General features: G+C 41.7%; 2 protein-coding genes and 1 long non-coding RNA gene across 3 annotated transcripts in view; all 3 read right to left on the bottom strand.

Annotated features, from left to right (window-relative positions):
• The window catches only part of dpep2 (dipeptidase 2), a 35,261-nt gene extending 12,682 nt beyond the window's left edge, over window positions 1–22,579 (bottom strand). The window contains exons 1-2 of the mRNA XM_056265375.1: window positions 22,471–22,579; window positions 21,402–21,550 (exon numbers count right to left, since the gene is read on the bottom strand). Of these exons, the coding sequence (XP_056121350.1) occupies window positions 21,402–21,541 (140 nt within the window). The 5' untranslated portion in view covers window positions 21,542–21,550; window positions 22,471–22,579. The remainder of the gene's footprint in view (window positions 1–21,401; window positions 21,551–22,470) is intronic.
• Window positions 22,580–23,193: 614 nt separating this feature from the next.
• LOC130099669 (uncharacterized) lies at window positions 23,194–24,067 on the bottom strand. Its single transcript, XR_008808432.1, has 3 exons — window positions 23,849–24,067; window positions 23,447–23,535; window positions 23,194–23,364 (listed from the first exon to the last, which is right to left on the bottom strand). It is a non-coding gene; the product is annotated as an uncharacterized LOC130099669 (long non-coding RNA).
• A 75-nt stretch (window positions 24,068–24,142) lies between these two features.
• amfrb (autocrine motility factor receptor b) lies at window positions 24,143–26,117 on the bottom strand. Its single transcript, XM_056265369.1, has 4 exons — window positions 26,047–26,117; window positions 25,105–25,243; window positions 24,822–24,955; window positions 24,143–24,350 (listed from the first exon to the last, which is right to left on the bottom strand). The coding sequence occupies exons 1-4, from the start codon at window positions 26,115–26,117 to the stop codon at window positions 24,143–24,145; spliced, it is 552 nt and encodes a 183-aa protein (XP_056121344.1).
• Window positions 26,118–26,915: the final 798 nt, after the last annotated feature.

Here is a 26,915-nt window from a genome sequence, read left to right as displayed (position 1 = left end):
CTCAAGCGCACGCATACATCTTGCCGCAGAGCACCGGCAAAAGTAGGCTAATGATAATAAATGTGTCTGAAAAAATATCTCTGCTGTAAAGCGGATGCGCCTTTAGAGAAAAATGCACCTTTCATACGTATTACATAATCAGACGGTATTTGCTTTCGATTCAAATTTGTTTGTTTAAAAGTGGACATTTCAAGCATTATATGGGTATATTTCTCATGTCTGTGAGGCTAGTATACGCGGTTTATCAGTTCATTTATGAGAAGCGCTCCAGTTCACGGAGTCCATGAAAGCGCGCCCTGACTGTTTTATTTTACAAAAGCACAACGTTTTCTTGTTATTGTGAGTTTACACAAATAAAAGTAGTTGCGAATTATGTATTATTCTTTTCTGTATGACCAGAAATTATGGAGTATTTTAAGTTGTTTCCAATGTTTTTGATAGGAAAATGCAAGTGATCGCGCCGGTGCCTCCATGTCATGCAGTAAGCGTGCTCCACAATAGTGGTGGAATATGGTGGAATAGACGATTTAATATGAATGATGTGCGTCAAAATCTTGTTTATTTGTGATAATCTTAGCCCTTTATTATAATTGTCTAACCTGTATTATGACTGACATTTGACGAATTGCTTTGATCCTTTTTTGTAAGTCGTTTTGGATAAAAGCGTCTTATAAATATGTTATATGTAGCTTAAATGCCTAAATCGGTTTTTAGAAAATTCAGGAAATTATCAATTTTGAAAAATAAAGTTTAAACACAATGCAATGCATCCCGCACCTAAACAGGTGGCCTAGTTTAATCAGCAGACACAGACTGGGGGAGGGACCACAAATCCATGAGTACAGTTTACAAACCCGTGGGAACGGATTGCGAAAGCGTGGGCACAGTTTATGAATTTGTGGGTACAGATTGCTAAAACTGAAGGCACGGATTAGGAACTCGTGGGTACGGTTTATTAATTTGTTGGCACGATTTGTTAAACAGAGGGAACAGTTTAAGATTTTATGAGGAGACTTTTTCACACGGGTGACTTCCCGGGCTCCGTAGTAGGCTTTCATTTGCAAAAAAAAAAAAAAGCCAATAGACTAAACACATAATAGCTTACGCATGTGCTTGACGTCACCGTTTTCACAGACTCGTGGTTTTTTTAGTTCCCTTTCGAACGGTCATTTCGTATTGCATAGCTATACGCAGTGGGGAAACTCCTTTTCCTCGATTTACTGAAGCCTATATGTAAGACGCATTTGCAGCTGCACAGCTAGCACACTGAACGTCTGGCTTGCTCATAGGCTGTGCTGCGGCAACTGCACATCCAATGGCGCGGGCGCCTCTGACGTGCGACCAATGTGCTAGCCTTATGTCAGAGCCCGCCAAGGGGGCGTGGCCTTAGCCTATAATAGTCCCCGTACTCACCCCGCGTGCTTCACTCTCTCCTACTCAGACGCCAACTCCGGTCCTGTTCGCAGGAGACCAGCGCCCCCCCTCCCATGTGGCAGGCCTCGTCTCCTTCGGCGGGTCGCTCAAGCACGATGACAGCCTGTCCATCGCTGCGTCTGAGGAGGAATGGCCGGGCTCTCTCGACCCCGTCACTGCTTCTCAGTCTGTGGCCAGCGGATCAGTTACCAGGACTAACTCCGACGCTGAAATGCTTCGGATCCTGACGAAGGCCGTCGCGGACCTCGAGCTAGAGTGGGCCATGCCCGAAGAGCCTCCTCGAAGTCGGCTGGACGGATGGACCAGAGCCACTTTTCCCCGAGGTCCACAAGGAGCTCACCAAGGCCTGGCGTGCTCCTTACTCAACGCGTGTGGGATCTGCAATTTGCGCGACGCTCTTCTCCGTGGACGGCGCAGCGGAAAAGGGATACGAGTCGTTGCCGCCCCTCGAAGAGGCCGTGGCCGCTCATCTTTGCCCGAGCACAGCGGCTAGCTGGCAAGCTAGAGCCACTCATCCCAACAAACCCTGCCAAAGCACCTCAGCCCTCGCTGGACGCGCGTATTCCGCCTCCAGTCAGGTTGCATCGGCCCTGCTCACTATGGCTGTGTTGCAGGTCTACCAGGCCAAGCTCCTCCAGTCCATGGACGAGGCTGGCCCGGACCCTGAGACTTTGAGACCTAAGCAGTGCAGTCTGTAGCACTGAGTGCTACTAAGGCTACAGCACAGGGCATCGGAAGGAATATGGCGAGCTTGGTCGTGCTCGAGCGTCATCTTTGGCTCAACCTCACCGAGATCAAAGACGCTGACAGAACGAAGTTTCTCGACGCCCCAGTTTCCAGCTCAGGTCTCTTCGGCCCGGAGGTGAAGGGGTTCTCGTAGAGATACACAGAGGCACAGAAAGCATCCCAGGCTATGCGACACTTCTTGCCAAAACGCTCAAGCTCCACGTCCAGCAAGCCCAAGCCACCATCTTCGCCTCATCCAGCCAAGCCAGCGAAACAGGCCTCTCAGCCCCACCCTGCGGCTGATGCCCACCGCCAGCCAAGGCCTGCGAAGCGTTACCCGCTCCCCCGGCGACAAGGCCCACGATCCAGCGTCGTGCTAGATCAGGTACCTCCGAAGTCGTCCTAGCACTAAGGGGAAAGAGAGAGGGCTCGTGTCTCGCGCTAGCTGGACCACCCTCAAAAAGACCAGCAAAACTTCCCACAGCTCCCTGTTTAGTTCAGGCGGCTGGGGATTTTATTATTGTAAACAGGCCCGCAGCAGTGAGCGCGCCTTTGCAAACAAACGTCGTTTTCACGGCGACTCATATAAAGCACAAAAAGAGCATGTTTCAAAGTCACAATACACGGGTTCACGGTCCCCCTTCACTAGGTGCCCCCCTCCCTGTTGTAACACTGACTTCCCCCCCAGGCAAAAGCCGGTATAGTCAGTCAAACACTCAGTATGTGCACAAATCACATTATAAGGGTACCAGGTCCCCCTATGTTAGGCAGCCTGTTTCATTCAGTGTGTCAAGCCCTAGCCACACGGGCCATGGCCTGGCAAGCCATCCCCGGTGTGTCGAGTTGGGTCATAAACATTATAAAGCTCGCTCCAATTCGCTCGCAGACCCCCAAAATTTCAGGTGGTTATCGAGACGTCGGTGAGAAGTACAGAATTTATTAGCAAAAGGAGCGATAGAGCCAGTCCCTCCCGCACTAATATATTCGGGGTCCTACAGCCGCTATTTTCTAATTCCGAAGACGGACGGCGGGCTCAGACCCATACTAGATTTGAGACATTTGAACAAAGCCCTCATGAGACGGCCTTTCAAAATGTTAACGCTCAAACAAATCCTTGCGCAAGTTCGACCGGGGATTGGTTTGTTACAATGGCTCTGAAAGATGCATATTTTCATATTCAGATAGACCCTCGTCACAGGCCATTCTTGAGATTCGCCTTCGAGGGGAGGGCGTATCAATACACCGTTCTGCCGTTCGGTCTGTCATTAGCACCCCGTACATTCACGAAATGTATGGATGCAGCGCTCTCCCCACTGAAATGTCAGGGAGTGCGCGTGCTGAATTATCTCGACGACTGGCTAGTGCTGGTGCAGTCGAGAGACGAACTGATAGTTCACAGGGATTTGATTCTCGGCCATCTTAAATGCCTGGGGCTCACAATCAATGTTACCAAGAGCGAACTGACCCCCAGCCAGACTGTGGTCTTTCTGGGCACAGTTTTAGATTCAGTGGCAATGACAGCGCGGCTCACTCGAGAGCGTGCGCTCTCTGTGCAGACGCTGGCAGCCTCGTTCAGCCTTGCGCCCCTGAAGAAATTTCGGAAACTGCTTGGTCTAATGGCATCCGCATCACCAGTACTCCATATTGGATTACTGTGCATATGCGCTCGCTGCAGCACTGGCTGAAACGCCATGTGCCAACCCATGCATGGCAGTCAGGCAGCCTGCGCATCATGGTGAATCACTGTGGTTTAAGAACCCTGATTCCCTGGCGGGCTCAGGACTGGTAGCACAAAGGGGTGACCATGGGGATAGTTTCCAGGAGGAAGGTGGTTTTTACAGACGCATCCAACCTGGGTTGGGGAGCGCTGCACGAGGGCAAGCCTGCCTCCGGCCTCTGGTCGAGCACGGAGCAGAGCATGTATATCAACTGTCTGGAAATGAAAGCAGTTGGTTTGGCCCTGAAAGCATTTCTGTCAAACCTCAGAGGTCATCACGTCTTAGTCCGCATGGACAACATGTCAGTGGTGGCCTACATAAATCGCCAGGGTGGCATCAGGTCGGGCAACCTGCATGCTATGGCGAGGGACCTCCTCTTGTGGGCACAGACCAATCTGAGCTCTCTGAGAGCAGCGCATGTCCCGGGTGTCCAGAATTTGGGCGTGGATATGCTCTCACGGGGCAACACTCCCCTAGGCGAGAGGTCCCTGAACCCACAGACGGTCAGTCTGATATGGAGGGTGTTCGACGAGGCCGAAGTCGACATTTTCTCCTCGAGAGCCAACACCCACTGCAAGGTGTTCTTCTCAAAGAACAGGGACGCGCTGGCCCATCTCTGGCCCAGCCGCCCCCTTTACGCTTTCCCCCCCCGTATCGATGATTCCACAAGTCATCGAACGGGTCAGGGAGAGCGGATGCCCAGTCCTTCTGGTGGCTCCTCTCTGGAAATCCAGGCCGTGGTTTCCGGAGCCGGATCAGTTATCGGACACAATCCCCTGGCCTGTTCCAATGAGGAAGGACCTCCTCACACAGGCCAACGGGACGATATGTAGGGCCCTATGAAATCCGTTTTATTTTTTCCCAAATTCCGTTTTTTTCAGTTTTAATTTTGAAGAATTAATTTTTTTCCCTTTACTGTTATTTTAGTCATAAAAAGAGTGTGCTTTTAAAGTTAATGATTAAAATGTATACAAATAAAATAGGAATGACCTTAAATTACAGACATTTACTCAGTAGCCTTTTCAGGACAGATACTGCATGATGCCACATGACACTGCACTCTTCAAGTAACAACAAAATATGGTTATGAGCTTTAAACTGTCCAGTAAAACAAATTATATTAGTTTAAAGTTTAAATAAAAGTCACACTCTGTCTCTCTCTCTCGCCCAGTGTCGCTCGCGGAGTTCGCTTCGCTTTTGTCCAGTCCGGCGCCTCATAGACAGACGTGGTGTGTTTGTGTGTGTGTGTGTGTGCGTGCGTGTATGTGAGAGAGACGCGTGAGTGATAGAGAGACGGAGGGAGAGCGGGGAAAGGAAATACAACGGAAAGAATACGCTGCGTGTTTTAAATAGCATAAAAAAATGAACGAATTGCAATATGTGGCGGCCGGAGTTGATTTTGTGGCCGCGAATTAGTCTATGTGTGGGAAACACTGCATAAAAGTCACGTGCGAACTGCTCGGCTCGGTACTGAGGGCTTATAGCGTTGAGTTTCTTAACTTTTTCGCCGAGGAAAGCAGAGCCGCGGAGAGCCGCTTCGCCATGCTTTCATTGTTTTGATGCCGTCATTGGAGCTGAAATGACGGGAGGGGTTGTGTCGCCCAGATTTGCTTCCCCCGGTCTGCATTTTCACCAGACATACGTTCTTCTCCCACACAAAAACAGAATTTCAATCCAAATATGTAAAATTCCACGAAATTACGCGTTAACACTAGATTCCGCGTTAATTTGCCAATTCCGTAATTCCGTCCGCGATTCCGTGATCGCGGAAATCATAGGGCCCTAGATATGGCATCCTCGACCCGATTTATGGGCCCTCCATGTGTGGCCCCTAAACGGGTACCCAGAGACCTTCCTGAGAAGGTCTTAACCACTATCTCTGAAGCAAGGGCCCTGTCTACTCTGCGCCTTTATGCTTTGAGATGTTTGGGTTTTTCCAGCTGGTGCTCGAAAAATCGAGTGGACCCAGAGTCATGCGAGGTATCTGTGGTACTCTCCTTCCTACAGGAGCTGTTGTACGCGGGCCACACCCCGTCCACGCTCAAAGTGTACGTGGCAGCCATTGCAGCGCATCATGCTCTGGTGGCTGGCCAATCACTAGGAAGAAATGACCTTGTGGTACGGATTCTAAAAGGTGCTTGGAGGATTAACCCCTCCAGACCTCCTTCGGTGCCACCTTGGGACCTCTCCACGGTCCTTAGGGCTCTGAAGGGGCCACCTTTTGAGCCGCTCCAGTCGGTTGATCTTAAACCTCTCTCGCTAAAGACTGCTCTCCTGATGGCACTGGCATCTATCAAGCGAGTGGGAGATCTGCAGGCTCTCTCTGTGAGTCCTGCATGATTGGAGTTTGAAACGGATGACTCCAGAGTCCTTCTCAAACCTAGGCATGGTTATGTACCCAAGGTGCTCTCAACGCCGTTTAGAACACAAGTTATTACGTTATTAGCCCTTCCCCCTTCTGCCGAGGATGGGGAGGTTAATCTTATCTGCCCTATCAGGGCGCTGAGAATCTATCTGGATCGTTCTGCGTCTTTTATACATTCAGAACAGCTTTTTGTCTGCTTTGGTGGCCGACCTAAGGGTGATCCAGTCACTAAGCAAAGACTGTCTAGATGGATAGTGGATGCCATTTCTATGGCTTATACCTCAGTGGGTCAGGTTTGCCCTATAGGTATCAAGGCCCATTCAACCAGAGGCATGGCCTCATCATGGGCTTGGTCATCTGGCTTTCCCATTCAAGATATTTGTGATGCGGCCGGCTGGTCCTCCTCGCCTTCCACATTTATGAAGTTCTATAATATGGAGGTGCCTTCCCTGCAGGCGAAGGTGCTTTCTGTATGATTAAGATCCGACGGGGTCCGGTCTTGTCTACAAAGATTACTGTGCATAATCATATACACATATATATATAAAACCCGCTTTGGCCGGTTATATTTTCCTGTACTAACAATCCTGACAGTGTCTGGTTTTGTCAGTATATTATGTTGGTTTGTTACTGACGTTTATATAGTATTCTAGACCCGACGGTGTCTGAATTATATATATATATATATTGCTTTCTGGCTTGTTCTGTTAGCTCAGGGGTCCTGAGTTGCAGTGTAACCAGTTACTTATGGTGCGGCGTTTTGCATGGCATCCCCACTGCGTATAGCAACGCAATACGAAGTGACCGTTCGAAAGGGAACTACTCAGTTACTATCGTAACCTCAGTTCCCTGAGAGAGGGAACGAGTATTGCGTAGCCGGCCGCACTATAACTATAGTTATAGCTTTAGTAACTTGGCGGGTTGTCGCTTCAGTCGTATAAACCTGCTATAATGGCGAATTCGGGGACTATTATAGGCTAAGGCACACCCCCTTGGCGGGCTCTGACGTAAGGCTAGATCTGTAAGACGTCAGAGGCGCCCGCGCCATTGGATGTGCAGCACAGCCTATGCGCGAGCCAGACGCTCAGTGTGCTAGCTGTGCAGCTGCAAATGCATTTTACATATTGGCTTCAGTAAATCGAGGAAAATGAGTTTCCCAACTGCGTATAGCTACGCAATACTCGTTCCCTCTCTCAGGGAACTGAGGTTACGATAGTAACTGAGTAGTTTTTTTACACGGAGATAAGTGTGTCATTTTCAAAAGGTTGCATTTTCAGTAGAGCCCGACCGATATATCGGCGGGCCGATATTAGGCATTTTCCTAACTATCGGTATCGGCATTTATAATGGCCGATAAATTAATATTTTAAAAAATGCGGGTGCGGTGATTCATGTAAGGGTGGCGCTGCCAATAAAGCACCTAAAAGCTGTCACAAAGAACTGGCAAAAGTAATGATTATAAACACAACAAATATAGCAAGGAGACATTTTAATTGTTTATTAATAAACAAGTGTTTTCAGTCAGTGTCAGCCAAAGATGAAGTTGACGATGCTGACTCGCGATCTTCAGTGAACATGCCAGAGAGAAATGCACATTTCATACGATTACATAAGTCTGTCTGTCTTTCGTTTTGGATTGTTCTGTTTAAAAGTAGACATTTCAATATAGATATATTTCAATTCTCAGGTCTATACGCTGAGTTTCGGTTCATGAGACGAGCTCGAGTTCACCCGCCGGCGCCTCCGTGTCGAGATTATCTATCGTCTGCTATATTTACTTCTTATTTATTAAATCCAGGCAATTGCTTGATGAAACATTGATTAAAATTAAGATACAATTAATACAAATAGAAATTCACTTTGAAACGAAAGGTTTTGTGCTTTCTGTTTGGTGTCTATGTGAAAGTTTCAAAGCATATTTTAGTGCCGCTTTCAGAGCGCTCACGTCCGTAGTGCTGAACTGTCGCGTCCGTAACATTGTTTTTTCCTCATAAATGCGAACACGAAAAATAAAATAAAATGAATATTTTATGTTGCCTGTGGAGACTGAGAGCCAACCCTTCTTCATCCGGTGGGTAGTAGCCTATTACTTTTGATTTGATTTACTTTTGAGTGTAATTCACAGAATTGATTTCTCTGCTACCAGCCTCTGTCACGTATTGTGTGAGCTTGTGACTATTGCAAGCGCGCAGCTGAGAAGTCCTGATTATAATGTCTGCTATATTTACTTCTTATTTATTAAATCCAGGCAATTGGTTGATGAAACATTGATTAAAATGCGTGGCGCCAGCGACAAATCTCCGACAGAAAACTGATTCTGCTTTGTCTAGGGTAAACAGCTGTTGCGACGCGAGCAATAACGGCCGCGTCCGGTGTAGACACAGTGTTAAAACTCATTCTGCCTATAACGCTACGTTACAACATCAAGCAATATTCCAATAATTTATATAATTATAACACTTTATATAGGGCCATTTTGCATTAAGAGTAGCCTAGTTTCACGTTTAGTACATTTTGCTTACTGATTATTTAAAATAGTATAAAAGTACTGTACATATGTAATTAAAAACGTTTTCATTATGATATTATTAATTTTACTTTAGTAAACAGATCTGAGTTCTTCCTCCACTGGTAGAGATTAGAGGAATTAAGACTAAAAATAGAAGATAATAAGGTTTTGTCAGTGACACTTTTTATATATTTATTAGAGGTGGGCATAGATTATTTTTTTTTAATCTAGATTAAAATGGCTCATTTGAATTCTCCCGAAGGCATTCAGAATATGTGTGCTACCCAAATAATGACTAAAAGTAAGTCTTTGAGAATAGTTTGCCTCGCGTAGGGATGTGCATTTCTGCCAAAAATGCCATTCGACAATCGAGGAGCAAAAGTTGAATATCGTAAAAAAAAAACAAAAAAAAAAAAACGCAATGACAGAAAGGGAGGCCAATTTCATCTTTAGCGATTTGTCATCAAACAAACTGTTTATTAATTGAACAAGTAACATGTTTTCGTCCTTTTTTTAACATAGTAGGCTAATTGGAAGAAGAAGAAAAACAATACGCACGACAGTCCGTTTTTGCATCGCCAATGCTCGTTAGATCAAAAAATAATGTCATCATTTGTCATAAGAATTTTATGTGAACCTGTCTTGTTACTGCAATAGCCTCATTTTTAAACAAATTAGTTTCAATCAATGTAAACTATTCGTGTGATTAAGCCACTGCGCAATACACGCACAATTCACACACAATGTATTACCTGAATGAAATGAAATCGAATGTATCGTCCTGTGGAATCATTCATTCACAGACAGCTTACGAAGATGTTCAGCTAATAAAGATCTTCATCAATGGCAAAAATATGATGCATTTGCAGATTTGCATTCACTAGACTAGACTGTAGATCGGCCACTTCATCCAACGCTCTTGATGCTCTTAAATCTTCCTGTTTCGACTCCGAGTGTGAATTGAAAGCGCTTCAGACGATTCAGTGCGCGAGGAACTGAACAGATCAACTGATTCGCGAACCGATTTAGACAGATCATCTGACAACTTGTTTGATGAAGTCTTTGAACAGAATCGACTCAAAAGAGTGATTCATTTGTAAATGAGCATCGCTCATGCCCATACAAAGGACACAGCGCGCTTGGAATAAACTCATTTAACAACGTATTGCATTCAAATAAAGTAACGAGAGGAACGTCGCCCAACGTAACAAAGTAAAAGTACACCTTGTGTCCCTGACAGGAAAATACCCTACTGCGCGATCTGTGACAGTAGGCGCGGCGTCATACTACACATTAGAATTGCGCGAAAATATAACGATATTCGAAAAAGCTATTTATGATCCCAACCCAACTTTGATTAACGGCGATATTTTTTTATCGCCCGATAAGAGTCTCACGTTAACGCAGCACGTTAACGCCGATAACGGCCCAGCACTAATATTTATTGATACAAGTTATGACTAAATTAAAAGACAAAGTCGTTAGTGAAGATTATGCAACAGTATTTATAATATAATATAATATAATATAATATAATATAATATAATATAATATAATATAATATAATATAATATATAACATGCAATGCAAACTAGTTTGGTTACAGCTCAACTGTATAATTCTCATTCTATCATTCCCCCTGCCTCCATTACATATCTGTGTCACACAAGTGTTTGATCATTGACATTTGAGTGATCATTGCAAAACGTGTATATTTATTCTGTTTATACTGTGTAAAGTACCCATCAAAAGTTTGTACACACCAATAGAAAAGTGTCCAAACTTTTGACTGGTATACTGTACTATAATACACAAATAATATTGCTACTGTATTATAATATACACATAAATAATATCGGCATCGGGCTTTTTTTACTCCCTAATATCGGTATCGGCATCGGCCCCCAAAAATCCATATCGGTCGGGCTCTAATTTTCAGGCCACCAAAACGCCGTTGTTGTGTACATGAACGGCCAAAAAAGATAAAAAGTATTCTGTTTTTAGTGGAAAACAGTGTCGTGTAATAAAGCATGGCACATTTTCCATGTTATCTACATGAATGAAAATGAGAAATGTAGATGATCTTTTAAGTTAATTATACTGCACTAATGTAGTTAAAATAGTGTTTAAACTACATGTTTTTACAAGATTTGACCTTTTTCACCCGATGCTTTTGCACCTCTGCATTTTAACCGATTGAGTGAATGACAGAGACAGAGAAACATCATGTGGAGTTATTTCGTTCTACTAAATAATGACCCAGCAGCTGATTGTGACATACATTTATTAGCATTAGAGTAAAGGCATTTGTGGTTTCTGATGAAACTTTGAATTATAGATTCATGTGCTGTTATTTTTATTTTTTTATAAATAGAAAACAAAAAGGGAATGATTTAATATGGGACAGATCAAATTTTTTTATCTGTTTTGCCAATTTTGCCAATCTAGACTATTACATTAAATAAGGTTTGTCTATATTCTTAATAAATATAAATGAATAGGCTACTAGCTGGTTATTTTAAAGCTGCAGTCCGCAGTTTTTCCTCTTTTTCGCCATCTCTGTTCGAAATCTGCAATATCAGTTATTTGCGGAATTATCAACTTTACGTGAGTTGTATGGAATAGAGATGCGCGGTTGGCGAATAAACCGCGGATCGGGCGGATGACGGGACGAACATTTTTTTTAAAATTAAATTCGGGCGGGTGGCGGGCGGTTGAACCAATCAAATGAAAAATATACATTGTTAAATATTGTTATCTGACTATACCTACATCCAAAAAATAAAAAATAAATCGAGCACACTTTGAAAATTTTCATCAGCTCGAGTCTATGCAGAGACTGCTTGTTATCAGAGATGGCAACGCTGGCGAAGGAGGTACGTGACAAACTAAAAAAAGGAGAATTAAAAACAAAGGAAATAGAAGGTCAGAAAAGTGTTGCCTGGAATAAGTTGTGCGCTCTCTTGATATGCGCCCGTTCGATATTGTTTCTGGTAAAGGATTCCACCAACTGGCCCAGACGTTGATTGACACTGGAGCTAAGTTCGGTGCTGTTGACGCTGGACGAGCCTGTTCTGAAGACTCCCGTTAATTTTGAATGCACGGGAAGAGAGCGGAGAGCGCGTCTTTTTCAGGCACAGTGCAATTCATTTTATACCATCACCTAACAATCATATAATAAACTATAGAGCCTCGATATTAAAGAAACACCAAAGTCACTATAGGCTTTTTCGTTGGTGCGCCATCAGCTATGCCTACAAAAGACAGATGAAATATAATATTAATAATTGATCCATGTCGGTATACACAGCCCAATATTTTATAATAAAAAATAGCCTACACAATCAAGATAGACTATTTACTTATTTTTAGCCTATTTATTAAATCCAGGAAATTAGTTAATGAAACATGGATTAAAATGAAGATACAATTAATACAAAACGAAATTCGCTTTAAAGAAAGGCTTTGTGCTTTTTTGAGGCCTCTGTGAAAGTTTGAAAGTCTTTTAGTGCCGCTTTCTGAGTGTTCAAGTCCGTAATGGAGAACTGTCACGTAACATTGTTGGCGCCCCATACAATAGCAGCATGTTGAAATTATGTGCCAAAATGCGTTTTCTATTAGGCTACAATGAACATATTGTACAGTAGCCTATCAGATAAGGTCAGGTTTGCCGAAGTGCGTTTAATTTATTTATTTTTGTCCCTGCGCGCCGATCGGAGAGGAGTTCACTGCTGATATTGTGAGAGCTTTCTAGTCTCGCGGCTGTCATCAGCAGCGCCTTGTATCGCCCAATCAGCGGATGGCGGGCGGGTGCGGTTTTGAAAATTGGTCAAAAACGTTGGTACGGATGGATGGCGGACGGATGATGAGTTTTGTGATGCGGTTGCGGATGAAATAATAGCCCATCCGCGCATCTCTAGTATGGAAGTAAAATAATGCCAAATGTTTTTGAAACAAAGCCTGTTGAATTGTACTACTTGAAAAAAAAAATATGCATTGGATTAACCCTGCTTGTATTTTAACGCATTGTATTTTTAGGGCTTGCATTTTTATGGGCTGAAATTTTGCATGGTTGAATATTTAAGCTGTGAATATTTAAATTCAAAACATTTCAAACACATTTTCATTAGTAAAATTTCATTAATCCATATTCACCTTTCATATTTCACTTCCAAAATATTCAAACTGATTAAAAATACAACCTATAATATTCAACAGGCAGTTTTCAGTTCATTTTATTTCGCTTTGCAAATTCGCTTGCACAAATTCAGTGGTTCAAATTTGACAGTAAATTCAACGTTGACATCCAGGAACTGCAGGAAAAGCAGTAGATTACAGAGCATAATCTCCAATCTGCTGTTAGTCGACCTCACCAGCAGGGGGTGCAAGCGCGGGTTGTTGACGAAGACCAGAGCAACAGTTAGAGCAAGCCATTCATTCATAAAAACTCATTTACAATAATGTAAGTGTATCTGTGATTATTATGACGTCTGTTTTATGTGAAATTCAGTGTCTTCACGATTACTTTTCCTGTGTAGCCTACATGCATCTTTCTCTACCGGGAACAAGATTATAATGTTATTCCCCCGATGCGGATGTAGCCTACAGATCCAGTGTTACATTTGAGTTTGACATATTTCTCTTGGTTGTTTAGTTGCCTTAACTTTATATTGCAGCAATGTGCTGCATGCAGTACTAGGGTTTCCCTCAAGTCAGGATTCCCCTGCTGGACATAGAAAACGCTTAATGTAGCATAATGGACTAATACAGTGATATAAAAGACCAAACTCGCAGGCAAGCAGAAGGACTCAGAATATGAACTTAATGCGCAAAGTTTAATGTTCAGCGTTTCTCAGTGATACTAGGCATAAAGTTGGCTTGACATTGGACATTCGCACATTTAGGGACCGTCTCTAAAGTTACATACGACATTGGTCTACACGTTTCTAACTTCAATAGCATTTGAAGAAAACAACTTACAGTCATAAAACCAACTGTAAAGTGTTCATGTAGGTGTCAGGCATAATGTGCAATTTATACAAATAAATTGAAGTTTGCTATTGAAGTTAGAAACGTTTAGGCCTATAGGACTACCAATGTTACTTTAGAGACGGTCCCTAAATGTGCGAATGTCAAGTCAATTTTACATTTAGTCATTTAGCAGACGCTTTTATCCAAAGCGACTTACAGTTAAACTAACAATAGGTCAACAATATGAAAGTAATAATAATAATAATAATAATAATAATAATAAGTTTATTTTCTATAGCGCCTTTCAAGAACCCAAGGTCGCTTCACGATGTAATACAAATAACAAACAAATAGCAAACAAACAACAAGCGAACAAATACAAAGGCCATTTGCTTACGAGAGACAGAACAGATGGAAACAAGCATACACTGGGAAAAGATGCATGAAAAGATAGAGATATTGCATTATTTATCAAAATATGCTATTATGACAAAGTATGTAGCAGATAGAGTTGGAAAAGTGTAGAACAGAGAAAACAGTGATGAGGATAATGATTTATTGGGCAAGCTTAAAAAAAATAGTTTTTAGATGTTTTTTGAAGGACCGGATGTTGTCGTTCGCACGAAGATTCGGGGGCAGCTTATTCCAGAGCGTAGGGCCAGCAAAATTAAAAGCCCTACCGCCCACCGTGGAGAGTCTGACCCGGGTTACCACGAGAAGGTTTTCCGTGCTAGATCTGAGGGCCCGAGTTGGAACGTATGGCTGTACCAAGTCAACAAGGTATTTGGGTGCCAGGCCATGTAGGGCTTTAAATATTAGGATTAACAGTTTAAATTGGATGCGGTGTATGACAGGAAGCCAGTGCAGTTGGTGAAGGATAGGAGTGATGTGAGCAGATTTTTTATTATATGTGAGGGTGCGTGCAGCAGAGTTTTGAACCATTTGGAGACGGTGTATTGCTTTGGTGGGTAGTCCGCTATATAATGAATTACAGAAGTCCAATCTGGAAGTGATAAAAGCATGAATAACAGTTTCCGCATCTGTAAAGGTAAGAGAGGGGCGAATACGAGCAATATTCCGCAGGTGGAAGAAGCATGATTTGACAGTCTGACTAATGTGTGAGTGAAAGCAGAGCGTGGGGTCGAACAAAACTCCCAGATTTCGTACAGTTTTTGAAGGCCTAATCTCAACACCATCTATGTCAATAAAAATGTCATGTCTGGGTGAGCTCTGTGATCTAGGGTTGATCAACAGGATTTCTGTTTTACCAGCATTAAGCTGCGAAAAGTTAGAGGACATCCATGTTTTAAGGTCGTGAAGGCAGGAGATAACTGAAGGGGGTGGAAAAGATGAGTTCGGGTCAATCGTGAAGTAGATTTGAATATCATCAGCGTAGCTATGAAAATTGAGACCATGCTGTCTGATGATCTGGCCTAACGGTAGTAAGTATATTAGAAATAGAAGCAGGCCAAGTACAGAGCCTTGGGGCACACCATGGGAAACACAAACAGACCGTGAGCAATTGTTGCCTATCTCAACAAATTGTTGTCTATCACATAGATACGAGGTCAACCACTGAAGTGCCGCACCCGTGATGCCTATTTCAGACAGTCGTGAGATAAGTGTAGAGTGGCACACAGTGTCAAAAGCTGCACTGAGGTCAAGGAGAACCAGGATACTATGTGCACCCGAATCAGAAGCCAGAAGGAGATCGTTTAATACTTTTAGGAGAGCTGTTTCTGTACTGTGATGTGTACGGAAACCGGATTGAAGGGGTTCAAAGAGATTATGTCTCTCTAAGTGTGATTGAAGCTGTGCCACAACTACCTTCTCAAGTAGCTTGCCAACGAAAGCGAGATTTGATATTGGTCTATAATTACTGTGAGTGGCGTTGTCGAGACCAGACTTCTTAAGGATTGGGGTAATGGCTGCTACTTTCAGATTAAGCGGAACAGTGGCAGTGGCAAGAGACCTGTTAATAAGTTGGGTAATAGGTTGAATGAGTAAGGAGGAATGAGTTTTTAGCAGGTATGTTGGAATAGGATCAAGTGTACAGGAAGTTGAATTTGATTTGTTAATCATATTTGCAACCACAGATGTATTTGTGAGTGAAAAAGTGTCTAGCGGACAACCAATCAAATATGGAGTTCAGGGGTAATGGCAGTAGAGGAAAAAGACTGATAAATGTTGTCAATTTTTTGTAGGAAGAAAGACTGAAAACCTTCACAAAGATCAGCAGAACCAGTAAGAGCTACGGTGGACGGTTTGACCAGTTTATTTATTTCTAAAAAAAGTGTTTTGGGTTTGCATTTAGCTTTGTTAATAACAGTAGAGAGATAGTTGGAGCGTGCGATGTTAAGCGCTTCTTTGTATTTCACTACCAATTCAGAAAAGGAAATGGCATGGGCAAGAAGGGAGGTTTTGTTGTGGAGTCTTTCAAGACGCCTACATTGAGTTTTCAGAACTCTGAGCTCAGGGGTGAACCAAGGAGAGGAGTGAGTAGACGGAACAGTTCTAGTTATTAAAAGGAGCAAGCTCATCCAATACATCACCAAGCGATTTATCGTAGGTAGAAACTATCAGGACACAGCAGATTGAGTGAGGAAGGAAGAGCCGAAACAGCAATGGCAGTGGAGAAATTTTCAACAGTTATGGTTTTCAGATTTCGGTAGGATATAATAGTGTTAGTTATAGGTTTTACAATGGGTAGTGGGAAGTCAAAAAGTATTAGTTTGTGATCAGAGATACCCAGATTGTGACCCTGGGCATGCACATTGTCAATACCAACCGTACAGAGCAGATCGAGAGTATGAGAGTGGGAATGTGTTGGGAAATCGATATGCTGAGATACTTCAAAATAATCCAGAACAGACAAAAAGTATTTTGCAGCAGTACAATCAGAATCAACATGCATGTTAAAATCACCAAGCATCATTATTCTATCATGCCGGGCAGAAGCGAGAGTGAGAAGTTCAGTCAGATCAGAACAGAAGTTTGGGTTGTTTCTAGGGGGTCTGTAAATCAGTAGAATCAGAAGCGGAGCGGGTCCAGCAAGTTGAAGTGAGAGACATTCAAAACTTGCAACATCGAGAATGTCATATTTAGTCACTTTGTAGTTGTTCTTAAAGATCACTGCCAGACCACCACTAAGTCGAGGTTTTGTGAAATAACTATATCCAGCAGGGGTTAGAAGGTTCAGTTCAATGAAGTCGTCAGATGTTTGCCAGGTTTCAGTCAGAAAGAGTAAATCCAGGTCTCTCTCAGATGTAACTTCATTCAGCAGTGTACCCTTGCCAGTCAGAGAATGAGTGTTAAAAAGTGCACAGTTGTATCGATGGGGAACATGCGACGAGTAGGTCACATCTTTGGTTAGGGCTATGAGAGTCCTAGCACGGTGGAGAGTCACATCGTTACCATGGTAACGCCCCGATCTCGGTGACAGTATCACAGGTATTGAGAGAGAGGGGTCATGGTTATAAAGCCATCTACGTTTAGCAGACCGATGGATATAACGTGTACGACGTGCAATTCCGAGAGTAGTACATAAGTCAAACGTGGAGGATTCCAGACGGGTTAGACTATTGAGGTTGTGCAGTTGCAATGAAGTATAGTTTAAATCCATTCCATGAATGAGAAGCAGAACAAGGCCAGCAAAGCCCAGGGCCAGCAGTCTCAGTGCCGGAGTTTTATAAATGGCAAAGTACATCTCTTTGCAATTTAAGACGGCACTCACAGAAAACCAAATGGCCACCCACGTTACTACAACACTACGTTAGCCAGAACCCGACTGATATTGAGTGAATCCACAAAACTAAACCAAGCAGCTCACCAAACAAGTTAAAACTTGCCTACCTGCTGCATTAGATGTTATGGGACTCACAGATATGCAGCGGTAGAGGGCTCGCGGGAATAGTAATGCGAGGCCAACACGTTAGCCAGACCAAAGAGGGCAGAACTACAATAAAAAACTACGCAATGAATAAGGGGAAACTTACCCACCGAGAGTGCAGAATGGTAAAGCCGAAACAGTGGACAGAGGGCTCGCGGGGAGTTCATAAAGTGAGATGCTGAGCAGAGATTAGCAGAGATTGTCCAAATTGTCCAGAGAGTGTCAGGGACTTCAGAAAATGTAACATCCATGCAACAGGTGCTTCGAACATCCAACACTGTTCCAGTAAGATTTTATGTCGCACGAAAGCACATCCGGAGCCAACAGCAGTATTTATCCCAAGTATATATCCAAGTTTCGTGACCCGGGAAAAAGAAAAAATCCAGATTCTCCGTTCAGCAGTGTCGCCCAGAAGCAGACAACATGAAGTTGAGGATGAAAAGAAGCAAACAAGTCCAGATTCTCCGTTCCAGTGTCCGCTTGCCAATGTCACCCAGAGGCAAGCAATACGATGTTAATAGAGAAAACGTGACAAACAAAGATTACAATTTACAAAAGTTTAACAATAACAAAACAAAACAACGGTTTGCGATGAGAAGCGGCAGCCATTTCGCGCACAGCGTACTCTGTCACATGACCAGGCATCCCTCAGCCAGTCAACTTCCAAAGTGCTATGACCCTTCCCAGTTTAATCTAACGGAGTACATATATGTAGGCATACTTCCCCAATAAGGTGTGAGTTTGGTCTTTTCTATCACTGTATTAGTCCATTATAAGCTACGTTAAGCGCTTTGTCCCGACGGAAGGGGAATTCCTGAGTATGATGAGGTATTGAGGGAAACCGATTATAATCCCGTTCATGGTAGAAAAAGCTGATAACATGTAAGGCTACACAGGGAAGTAACAATGAAGTTAATGAATGAAACATAAAAACAACTTTTGTGCCTTTATCATCTTTTCTGCATATATATACGGACCCAGATAATCATCACAAAAAACTTAAAGGGTAACTAAACCCCTGGTCAGAGCCTGACTCCCCCACTGGCAATATTTGAAAAATGCTGGAAAAGTGGGCAGAGCCCAGCGGAGATAGAGGGGACAAACTGAGACCGCAGTGAGGGATTGATTGACAGCTGCTGTCAAACTCGCTAAAATGGAGACCGACTGGAGTGACGCAAGTAGCTTTGCAACAGAGCGGTCATTTGAAGTATTTTCTTCCCCACCTTCATCTGATTTTTCTGCCTTTTAAGAGGGCCAAATCTGAGGTGTGTGGTCATATTTTGGCTTTTACAAAAGTCCTGGGGGAAACTTAATCGATGATGGTCACCCTGTCTGCAGAACATGCACAAAAAAGTCGCTGCAATACACTTCAAAATGTTGTTTTGAGTTGAAATATTTTATCTCACTCACTTGAAATAAACGTGAAGCTTCCACGAAGAAAAGTTCGCATTAATGTTTTAAATCTTACCTGTTTATAAATCCATTTTGTACAGCGTACAAAACAATCGTCCAGACAAGATGATCACAACAATATTATCAAACTCTGTAAACAATAAATTAACTCTGATTTTATTTTCAATACAATCATAAACGTAGACGCAAGACGGCAAATTGTATTTGAATGAACCAAGAGAGCGCGTCCGTTGTGATGCATGGATTTGCACTGTTTATAATGCGTTGCTATTGACGACGGTCAGAAGGAAATGCCACAGAATAGAATCTTGTCTTAAAAAGTGCATAGAGCTGCTTGTTTTATTTGTTGTTTGTTGATTTTCAAATATAAAACTATCCTGATCGTTTTCAATACTCGTAATTCCAACTCCTGACTCGCTACAGTAGTTTTGACGGAACCAGATGCTTTTATACCAGGGGCTGCCAAGGGCGTGGTGAGCTCGCACCAAGGGCGTGACAGAGTTACGTCAGAGAGTATCCTACGTCAGAGAGTACCCCTACTGCAGGAGCTTTCCGTTTAACCTGAAGAGGGCAGCACTCATACGTTTTTACACCATATATTTGAAAATTAAAACACTTTATACCCAAATGTCAAAAAATGTACTTGAATCAAAGAACAGCATTTATGAAGCTCCATTCTTACAGATCATTAACTAAAAAAAGTTGTTTCAGTGTTTAGTTACCCTTTAATGCATGCTCAATTGTTGTAAAATAGTTATGAATGAATGGCTTGCTCTAACTGTTGCTCTGGTCTTTGTCAACAACCCGCGCTTGCACCCCCTGCTTGTGAGGTCGACTAACAGCAGATGGAGATTATGCTCGGTAATCTACTGCTGTTCCTGCAGTTCCTGGATGTCAACGTTGAATTTACTGTCGAATTAGAACCACTGAATTTGTGGAAGCAAATTTGCAAAGCGAAATAAAATGAACTGAAAACCGCCTGTTGAATATAGGTTGCATTTTTAATCAGTTTGAATATTTTGAAAGTGAAATATGAAAGGTGAATATGGATTATTGAAATTTTACTAATGAAAATGTGTTTGAAATGTTTTGAATTTAAATATTCACAGCTTAAATATTCAACCATGCAAAATTTCAGCCCATAAAAATCCAAGCCCTAAAAAATACAATGCGTTAAAATACAAGCAGGGTTAATGCAATGCATATTTTTTTCAAGTAGTACAATTCAACAGGCTTTTTGTTTCAAAAACATTTGTCATTATTTTACTTCCATAGAGTTGTGCTTCGACATGGCACAGCGTGGATGAATCCAATGTTTGAGGAGAGTGTGAGGCTGTCAGTCGGTGTGGATACTGTCATTCAGAATCACAGATTATTCTTTTTGGAAGTATGACAAACATAATAATTTTCAACAGAAAATATCATCTGAACAAAGTAACATCCACTTTTGTTCTGACCAACTAAGGGAAAAAAATCATTGCAGTAAATCGCGCTGATTAAATCTAACAATCGCTTATCATATTACGTAAAACCGTGGAAATTATACTTTGTTCTCAAATTGTTCACGTTCAACATCAGCATTGCGTGACTACATTTAATGCCCTTCCGATATTTAACCTTGTTTTCGCATGGGCCCTGTTGCAGTCTCTTTTTTTTCTGTAGCCACTCCGAAGTCTTTTGCATTTTACAACAGATGAATCTCCAGTTGTCACTGGTGATTGTTGTTTGAACCTTTCTGGATCCGCAATCAAATTGATAAGTTTAATTATATCAAGTGCTGTAAGAAAAGGCTATAAATCTCCACCTCCAACATCCTCACACGCAATATAGCCTACTGGCCGAGACTCCTTTAAGTGTACAGATGTGACGTAATGACGCAAAGACATGCTCGAATTTCCTGCGGAAATCCACCAGTACCACTGGAATTAAAAACATTATTACAAGCTTACCGCTTTGAATCGAGCTAGGGCAAGCAGATAGTTTTGAACACTGGCTGGTTATGTATTTGCTCAAAAATTTATTTTGGATAATTTTTAACCCAAAAAGCCACGGACTGCAGCTTTAAAAAAAATGTAAATGAAATCAATATCAACTTGATAGGTAACGCAGAACCTATTGTATTGTTCATGTGTACTCTACAAACAAAACAATATATATATATATATATATATATATATATATATATATATATATATATATATATATATATACAAAAAAAAATTAATCATACCCTCAATAATAGCCCTAATATTGGGCTCTCAGTTGTCTATATACATATATATATTCTGTTATATATATATATATATCATAAACCAGTTATGTTTAAAGTGCAGATTAAAAATACAAGTGAGTAAAAGAGTGAAAAGGGAGTCCTACCCATCAATTAGTGGATATTTTGTCATTATATCCAGTGCTCTAGTGGTTTCGGATATTACTCCATGAAGAAGTGAGAGAAGGCTGCATATGAACCACTGTTTCCATGTGCCTCTGATGCCTGCTTCTTTATATATTAACATCCTATGGTGCTGATAATAAAAAGTCATAAACGATTTGCTACATTAAAAATAGTTCAGAATTTGCAAGCAAATGACATGCACAGTAACAAGTTTCAAACCTGTTCAAAAGAGCATGCATTTATAACAATTCAAAAAAGATATAGATAAAGGGGAGACCTGGGCTAGTTGTCACATAGGGAGTTTGTCACAAGTGCTATATTTCAGCTCGATTATAAAATCTATTTTTAAAGCTTTTTTTCAGGTTGCTCGTGCTAATTTCAAAAGTGTCCATTATTTCCATTGTTATATTTATTTATTTTCTTTTTAAAATAGTTGTATCGTTATGGAAACATAGCCTACTTTCAGACTCCTGAGATCTATAAACGTCAGACTCCTCCCCGGATCATATAATTACTACAATCAAAAATGACTCAACTTTCCCCAGCAAACACGCAGGCCAAATACACAATTACCCATTTACTATAAATCCATTAAAACCCCGATATAATAATAAAAACAATGATTAAAAAGGTGAGAGACAGGGCAAAATGTAATGTAAAATTCAATTACGAATTTTCATTTTATACAACTCACTGATAAAAATTTAACTTATGTTGGCCCGATGTCCTATGTGCTTTACATGTTTCACTAGCATTGAAACATGTTATGAAACATACAGCTTACAAAAACTAGATATAGCCTACTTTATGTCAAACCTTTGTGTCAAAATATTAGCCCCATATAGCCTAATGTAGTGCAATAACACGCCTCTGCTAAACGGTGAAGATGTTCCACGGGTCTGTAATCTTTAAGTTTAATTAAAAAGCAGTGAACGCTAAAAAGTGAAACGGCTCAGATCTCCCCTACTCCGTTATGTCAAACTGAATTAAACACGCCTGAAATGTCCATTCGTAAAATACACCATATTATAAATATCACTAGCTACTCACCGAGTCAGGAGGCTTGCTTAAATGTACTCATGGACGTGAAGAGATGTTAAATGCTCAGTGGTGTAATCTGTTTTTTTTTTTTTTTTTTGTGCGGAACTTGCACGTGTTTCGCTATATGCAGGGTTGCCAGGTTTGCGTAACAAAACCCGCCCAACCACGACCCAAACTAGTCCAATCGCGTTCCGGGGGTACCCCGGTAAACATTTAGTAAAAATCTTTGTGCTTTGGCCATTGTGCAATGTCGCCTATTCTAGCCTTATTTGGCAAAACAAATTAATTTAGTTATGGCTACAGGCAATGTAAAAAGTATAGCCTACAAAAACTGAAAAAATGTCATTACTGATCTCAGAAAACAAAGAATATATCGACAAATGTATGTACAATGTCGTAATAGGATACTAAACCGTTTGAGAGGAAATCTTCTGATTTATACCTAAAATTTAAAAATACAAATAAAATAAATAAATATTACAAACACACAAACACACACACACACACACACACACACCTGACACTTTCACTAACTTCCTTCTAATATATACATTTTTAATAATTTTTTATTCTTTGCTTTTATTGTTGGTTTTATTTTTTTTACACATTTGTTGTGATTATTTTATGATTATTTTTTAAAACTCGTTTAATGTAAATAACTTTGAATTACTACAATGCATGAAATGTGCAATACAAATAAACTTGCATTGTATAGGTGCCATCAATCAACTTGAACTCAATGGTTCATTCTTTTGATCTGCTCAGGAGAGCAATTTATATTTGTCAAGAGAGGCACAGAGAAATGCAGTCAGTGGCACATTCTTCTTAATTTGTTGGTTTCGAAACGTCTATAAATGGTCACTCGGGTAGTTATACCAGAGGAAACATTTATTCCTGGTGTGCCTGCAAAACAGTAAATGAATAACGGTTATGAGATAAAATTTAAAAATTAAAACAGAAAACAACGTCATATAAATTCTCACACCTGTGAGTCTGTCTGCAATTGAACATCAATCATATTAGGAGAGTGCAAAAATTCAACTGAAATGCCAGGCAGATTAGCGATTTGGGAACCTGTAAGAAGAAAAGGGGATATTTCATTAAATACCCAAAACAATCCTAAAATATTATTTAAGAGTGACTGCAAAGAAAAAGTCTAAGATTCTTTGAAGCAATGATCAAACTCTGTTAAAAAGCATAATAAAAAGCAAATGTGTCTATACTGTGTGTGTACATTAACAACCCATTGAGTCAGCAGTTAGGAGTTTAAAGCTGACTTAATGCATTTTGGAGGGTTCACTTTGAGTCTTCAGATAGGGCAATATGAGCAATTACTTTGAGAAGTGTATATTTTTTCAATGTGTAAAAAAACAATTATTAGCTGTACCATCAAAATGGAAGAGGTGACTTTGGTAATTGCTTGGAGCTCTATTTGTGTTTGCCACAGCAGCTGGGCCCAAACTGACTGACAATGATGCCACCTCCTGTTCATTTCTGGTATGACTGCCACTCATATTTACAGACATCCTACATGTGGGACATGACATATCCTGCTCTAGCCAGGAACGCAAGCACGACCGGAGAACACACACAGATACCAGTATCTTAGAGACCATGTAAAAAGGTTTCCTAGCAAATTGTCTATTTATTTCCAAATACTGAATACTTTATAGTCAACCATTCAACTTAGTGCTGCATGGGAGATTACATTCACATTCAGTACCCAGGGTGGATGAATAATAAACCCTTCTCTATCTGAATTGTGGTAGTTTTCATACTTGTGGAAAAGGTGCCCACAGGGCAGTTTGTATGCTGTGTACATCTTTTCCCAGCAAACAGCACATCTGTCATCATGAGATGCCAGCTCTTCCATTGTAGCCATAGAAAACCTGCCAAGAGATATTATGATTTAGGAGGACTGTCTTTTCTCACTTCATTACAGCAAATTACCAAAACAGAATGCACATACAACAGCTGTTACCTTACTTATGTACAAAAATAAACCAGCATACAGCATAATAATACATTACAGGGGAAAAACAGAGTTTGGGAAACTTCCCTGTCACATTAAGTAGAAATATTAACTATTATTCAAACCTTTTCACAGACTGTGACAACATTCCCACATTTAACATAATTCTAGCAATGTTTTTAATAATTACATTTTAAAAAATTTATGTACATTTATATATACTTTTGAGTTAATACCTTGGCACCAAATTACAAAAAGAAAAAAGAAGTAAAAATAAAATAAAATACCAAATGGGAACACAAAAATCCTATTTTCTGTAGTGTCCGGTTCACCACTATAGACATTTAACTAACTATGTTGCCAAGCTTAAAAGTCCCATAACACCTACTTCATGTCCATAACATCATAAATATGCAGGTAGTTTTTGTGTTGAAGTAACTTGTGTTGCATTTCCTGAGACAAGAACCGTAAGTCTGTCAATATAATCAAATCAGCCACAGAGAACCAAATATTCCCATAGAGCTGGAAAAGGCAAAAGACAAGAAAATATGCGAATGATTCTTATTTAATAGTAGCCTAATAATAATCATAAAAAAACTGTTTAAATGGTTTGTTAAATTAATTGTTTTTAACATAAAAGTGAAGAAAAAAAAACAAGATGATTGTCTCACCAGAATGTGGATATGATGCATCATATCTAGGAAAAGAATACCCATCTCCATGACAAAGTCTGTGTAATAAATACAGACCTCTTTATCTTCCCAGAAATCTTCACAGATCAGGTCATACAGGTGAATTGTGTACCTGAACAAAATGAGATTTCAATTAGCAGGCACACAGCCTAAAGAACATATAAGGATATATCTCCTATAAATGCATATAACAAGACAGAATTCAAAATCACGTCTTATGGGTCTATATTTACCAGAGGTGTAAAGTACTTGAGTAATTCTCCACTATTACACTTAAGTATTATTTTGGGGAATTTGTACTTGAGTTCTGATAAAACCTGAATACTTTTTTTTTTTTTACCAATTATTCTTTATCCTAATGTGACTAATAAGCCAAACATCATTAACTTTCCTTTAATTTAAACAGCCAATAATTTTGTTATAAATAAATGAGTAAATGCTGATAAAGCAGCATTTTTTATTTTCAGAAGAATAGTGCACCAAAAAATAAATGTCATAATTTTCCCACCATCATTATATAAAAACCTGACAGTGGATCACAATAGGAAAAATTCTGAAGAAGGTTCATGCTTTTCCTGACCACCATGTAAATGAAGTTCACATGTCTGTGTGTACATATGTGTATGTGAAATATATATACAAGCACTGGCCACTTTATTAGGTACACCTTGCTAATACCGGTTGGATTCACTTTTGCCTTCTGAACTGCCTTAATTCTTTGTGCCATAGATTCAACAAGGTACTGAAAACATTCCTCAGAGATTTTGGTCCATATTGACATGATAGCATCACGTAGATGCTGTAGTTCTCTTACGAGAGGTTCGTGGCTAGAGTGTATATTAGAGCGGTCCAAAGGCTGCCTCCCTGATTTTCATCTCTTCAGCGAAGCTCTTTGCATCTGATCCACAGAGGCCACGTCACCGTCTGAGGGGCATTTTAGCGAGCTTGGACAGCGCTTGAAGAAGCCGGCCGCCTTCGCCACCTTCAGCCATCCGGCAAGCTACGCCATCCGGTGACGTATCCTTTTTAGAGCTAAGCTAGTTCCTCAGGGAACTTCACAAAAGAGCACGAGCGTCTTTTTAAAGATGCCTCGCACCAACTGCGGCTCATGCCGCGCCCCTCTCAGCGCCGGAGACCGCCATCTCATCTGCGTTCTCTGCCTGGGACTGGAACCCTGCGGGCTCGACTCGAAGCATTTAAAACCGAAGCCGCCGCGCCGCCTTTCGTCTCGCCGCGCAAGAAAAAGCGCCGCTCCCAAAGGCCGCCGGAACCGATGATAGAAGCGACCGTCTCGCCGGAGCCTCTCCCTCGAGCCTCGCCTTCACCCCCCCCGCCCTCCCCGGAAGCGCAGTTGCCGCCAAGCGGCCGCACTGCTGCCATTTCGGATGACGAAGCGGAGGTGAAAGACTGCTGTTCCGTCTTGGCTTCGGACAGCGAGGAGTGGTCAGGCTCTCTCGCCTCCTCCTCGGCCCGCGAATCCAGCAGGACCCGCGCCGGAGTCGAAGAGGAATTAATGCGCCTCCTCACACAGGCCGTCGACCGCCTCGGGCTCGAGTGGTCACCGCCCCCTGAGCAGGCCCCCAACAGACTCGACGGCTGTTTTCTACAGAGCCGTCGCCACGCGGCGCCCGCGGCCCGGGCCGCTCCCTTCCTGCCGGAACTCCACGCCGAGCTCACTAAGTCGTGGAGCGCGCCTCTCTCGGCCAGGACCCGCTCCCATGTCTCCACCTCTCTCTCTTCGGTGGATGGCGCCGCCGAGAAGGGTTATTCTTCCATCCCTCCGGTCGTAG

The sequence above is a fragment of the Rhinichthys klamathensis genome, unplaced genomic scaffold (genome assembly GCF_029890125.1).
Source record: "Rhinichthys klamathensis goyatoka isolate OS25496 unplaced genomic scaffold, OSU_Roscu_1.1 h1tg000232l_1, whole genome shotgun sequence".
NCBI classification, from domain to species: domain Eukaryota; kingdom Metazoa; phylum Chordata; class Actinopteri; order Cypriniformes; family Leuciscidae; genus Rhinichthys; species Rhinichthys klamathensis.
The sequence above is the reverse complement of the archived record's forward strand: the minus strand, read 5'-3'. Positions and strand labels throughout refer to the sequence as shown.

Bases quoted from the DNA above. Each gene is read 5' to 3' on its own strand.
- amfrb (XM_056265369.1), bottom strand. From the start codon at position 26,117: ATGGCTGAAGGTGGCGAAGGCGGCCGGCTTCTTCAAGCGCTGTCCAAG. The intron at 24,956-25,104 runs GTGAGACAATCA...TGCCTTTTCCAG, and splicing joins TGCATCATATCCACATTCTG to CTCTATGGGAATATTTGGTT. The intron at 24,351-24,821 runs GTAGGTGTTATG...ATCTCTTGGCAG, and splicing joins TATGATGTTATGGACATGAA to GTTTTCTATGGCTACAATGG.